General features: G+C 39.2%; 1 protein-coding gene across 1 annotated transcript; it reads right to left on the reverse strand.

The window, feature by feature from the left end:
- Positions 1 to 670: 670 nt before the first annotated feature.
- On the reverse strand, positions 671 to 2,226 carry LOC105125933 (uncharacterized protein At5g39865-like). The gene has a single exon (XM_011026608.1). The coding sequence runs from the start codon at positions 1,586 to 1,588 to the stop codon at positions 827 to 829; it is 762 nt and encodes a 253-aa protein (XP_011024910.1). The 5' UTR covers positions 1,589 to 2,226; the 3' UTR covers positions 671 to 826.
- Positions 2,227 to 3,144: the final 918 nt, after the last annotated feature.

The following is a 3,144-nucleotide window of genomic DNA, read 5'->3' on the forward strand; positions in this document are numbered from 1 at the left end:
TACCAAGTCCCTAAACAGTAGCAGTTTCGTTGATTCAACAAATATTCAAGCTCAAATGCCAGTTATACTACCCCGTAATGTAGCAGATAGGGCATTGTCTCTCTTTGTTTTTCTGAGTCAGTCCATGTGTAATCTGTAATATCCTCCACATTCAATGAAAAGCTGAATTTTGTTCCTCCAACCATCCTTCTCTAATAATTCTCAAAAAGCATAGAACCCAAAAGTGGAATGAACCAAAATGAGGACAAAATATACGAGACAAGTGAACAATTTCCAAAAGAAGGTAGAACTGCTAAACTCCAAACAAACGAACAAATAAAATAAAATGGAGTCAACATCAAACTTCGCTCAAAACAAAAGAAAATAGACAAGATAACCACCCCAATCAGTCACCACACACCCCTTTGCCTATGATCTTTATTTTCATATTTTAAACGTATTTAAAAAACATTAACTTTTTAATTTTTTTAATTTTAAATTATTTTTTTATATTTTGAAATCATAAAAAATAAATTTTAAAATATAAAAAAATATTATTCCCAAAGCTAATTGAAATCACTACACCAACAATTGTAAAAGGATAATTCCCAAAATCCACAAAAAAGTAAAAAAATAAAAATAAAATTAATTGATCAAATTCATATGCTTCCTACAACTTAAAACTAACATACACAATAATAATATTTTCATAAAAAAGAAGTAATGTTAACATAACCTTAGTTTCCTAGATTTTTGACGCGTCACCTACTTTAAGATTATTACATCACAAAAAGAAATAAAAACAAACCTTCTAATTTTCCTCAACAAAGTTAATAAAAAATAGAAATTAGACAGCACAAGAAGGGCACCTGATCAAACCATTCTCATTACAAGCCGTGCAAGATTTGAACCCAGCTTTCTCAATATACAACTTATGACTCCCATTACATTGACCACATAAAATAAACCTGTATCCACAACACGCCTCACAAACACCAGAATCCGCTACAGGCAACCCTTCTATGATTTTCTTGAGCTCGCCTGATTCATGCAACTGTCTGGTTTCCTCGGCTCCACCCATGTATCTCCCTCCGATAAAGACACGTGGCAATGTCAGCTTCCGACCGCAACCACCACCGTTCGAGAAGATCTGATTTAACTCGTTTAAAAAACTTGAATCCATTGAGAGATCTCGTTCGTCAATCAAAACGCGGAACCCACGAAGGATAGAAAGGACGATCTTGCAGTCCTCGAATGTTGACCGAACCACGCGTAGGCTTGTGTAGTAGACGACAATTCGCTTGTCGGTGCCCGGGATTGTAATAGAAGGCTGTTGTTGAAGCGGTGGTGTTGTCGTTTTGTTAGGGGTTGGAGAGGCATTGTTTTCTGGTTCGGGTCCGGGTTTTAGTTCGGGTAAGGATAATGCGAGGGAGCGAAGGAAGGTGTTGGCGACCCGGACCCGGTGGAAAATGGAGGAGGATTTTTTTATGTGACTGGAGGGGTGGTCCTCCGTGCAGAGGTTTTGGATATCTTTGAAAGTGGGGAAAGAGAAAGGAGAAGACGAGGTATCGTGAATCTTAACTGTTGATTTAGCCCACGGCCGCCACATTGAGCGGTGGAGATCCAAATTGAATTCTTCTCTTTCTGGGTCTGATAGATTTGAGAAAAACAGAAACAATTAGGAGTCTAAAATGGGTTTTGGCTGCTTTTGTTTCTCGGGTTTTGCTTAAGGGGAAGGGATTTTTAGGGGATTGAATGAAGAGCTGCAAAAGCAGGTGATGAAGGTTTAAGAGGACGAGGGGCAAGAAAAGGAAAGGTCGATGGATAGAGAGAGAGAGAGAGAGAGAGTATGCTAGGCGGTTTGTTAAGGTGGTTGAGGAGGGTAAATAGATACTCTTGGTGCAGGAGCTTGGCTTTGCTTTTTGAATGGAGGGTTTACTAGGAGGGGTAGGTTAGCAGATGGAATGATTTAGCCTAATTATGGATGAAAGGTCCTCGTCTGTAGACATGGATGGCATTCTTTTTTCTTTTTATTATTATTTTAGGTAAAAACCGTAATAATCGGAGATTGAGAGAAAGGTTTTCTTTTAGCTTCCTGTTTTCATCTGGGCCTTGTGTCAATTGGTCTCTCTCTCTCTCATGGTATTTGGGGGACATTTTACTGCTTGCCTTTTGTCGCAACATTATTGTAACTTGTAAGAGATGTCTGCCCTCTGCACCGATAATATGTTTTTTCTGTCTAAATTGTAATGAAGTGGTGCCAGTAAATCACAAAGCCAATAACTGTGTGGTTCTATTCCGTTTCATTAGGCTAATTACTTGATGAGAATTTCAAAAGAAAAAAAAAAGTTCAAGGCGAGAGCATGAATTACATTTTGTGTGTAAGGTGAGCTTGATGGGCAGCACAATCACCTAATTAAAAGTGCTAGAGCTAGTTTTTATCAGTTCAACAGCTCTCATGAATTATCTTAACTTCGTTTTAAATGGCATGGGAACATTGACCAACTAACACTTTGAAGATGTTGGTCGGGTCCCAGTAGTAGCATCCATGATCTATGTTATGTTAGCGCCATTTTTCACCTGCAATGCAAACGCTTAAACCTGCTAGACCACCACCTCCTTGGTGATAAGTTTTAGAAGCCGAGGAGGGACCTTAAGATCCAACGTGAGTGAAATGGGGGACCATTAAAAAAATCACTGTTGTGTAGACAAGGCGTGTTCGGAAATGCTGAGTAGTCTGGTTACCAAAGACCAAAAGCTAAAGGTTAACGATAAAAGCCTAGCAAGTGGGTGTGGGTGGGTTCTGAAAAGTTTCACATGGCAGCAGAGAAGAAAGTGAGGTGAGAGGGGTTGTGACTAAGAGAAGACTATACTCACATGCCGTGATCGGCATGACATGGAAAAACCTTGAGTAGGGTGGATGCTTCCTGTTGGTCTATATATCATATATATGATTTGTGTTTGCTTGTGGAGAAGAACTGCTAGGTCGCCCCCCATTATGGCGTATAGCAGTGATAATATTACTCCAAAGCTGGCAAGTGGGCTGGCTCAGGATCCTAGATCTTGTTGACTTCCCTAATGCACAGCAAGTACAGTGATGTATTTATAATTGTTTCAAGCCTTCAATCATTCAATATGCTCAAATGTGAATTCAATATGGTAGTT

Source organism: Populus euphratica, unplaced genomic scaffold (genome assembly GCF_000495115.2).
Source record: "Populus euphratica unplaced genomic scaffold, PopEup_1.0 scaffold44.1, whole genome shotgun sequence".
In the NCBI taxonomy this organism is placed as follows: domain Eukaryota; kingdom Viridiplantae; phylum Streptophyta; class Magnoliopsida; order Malpighiales; family Salicaceae; genus Populus; species Populus euphratica.

Excerpts from the sequence above, each read along its gene's own strand:
- LOC105125933 (XM_011026608.1), bottom strand. The coding sequence starts at position 1,588 with ATGTGGCGGCCGTGGGCTAAATCAACAGTTAAGATTCACGATACCTCG.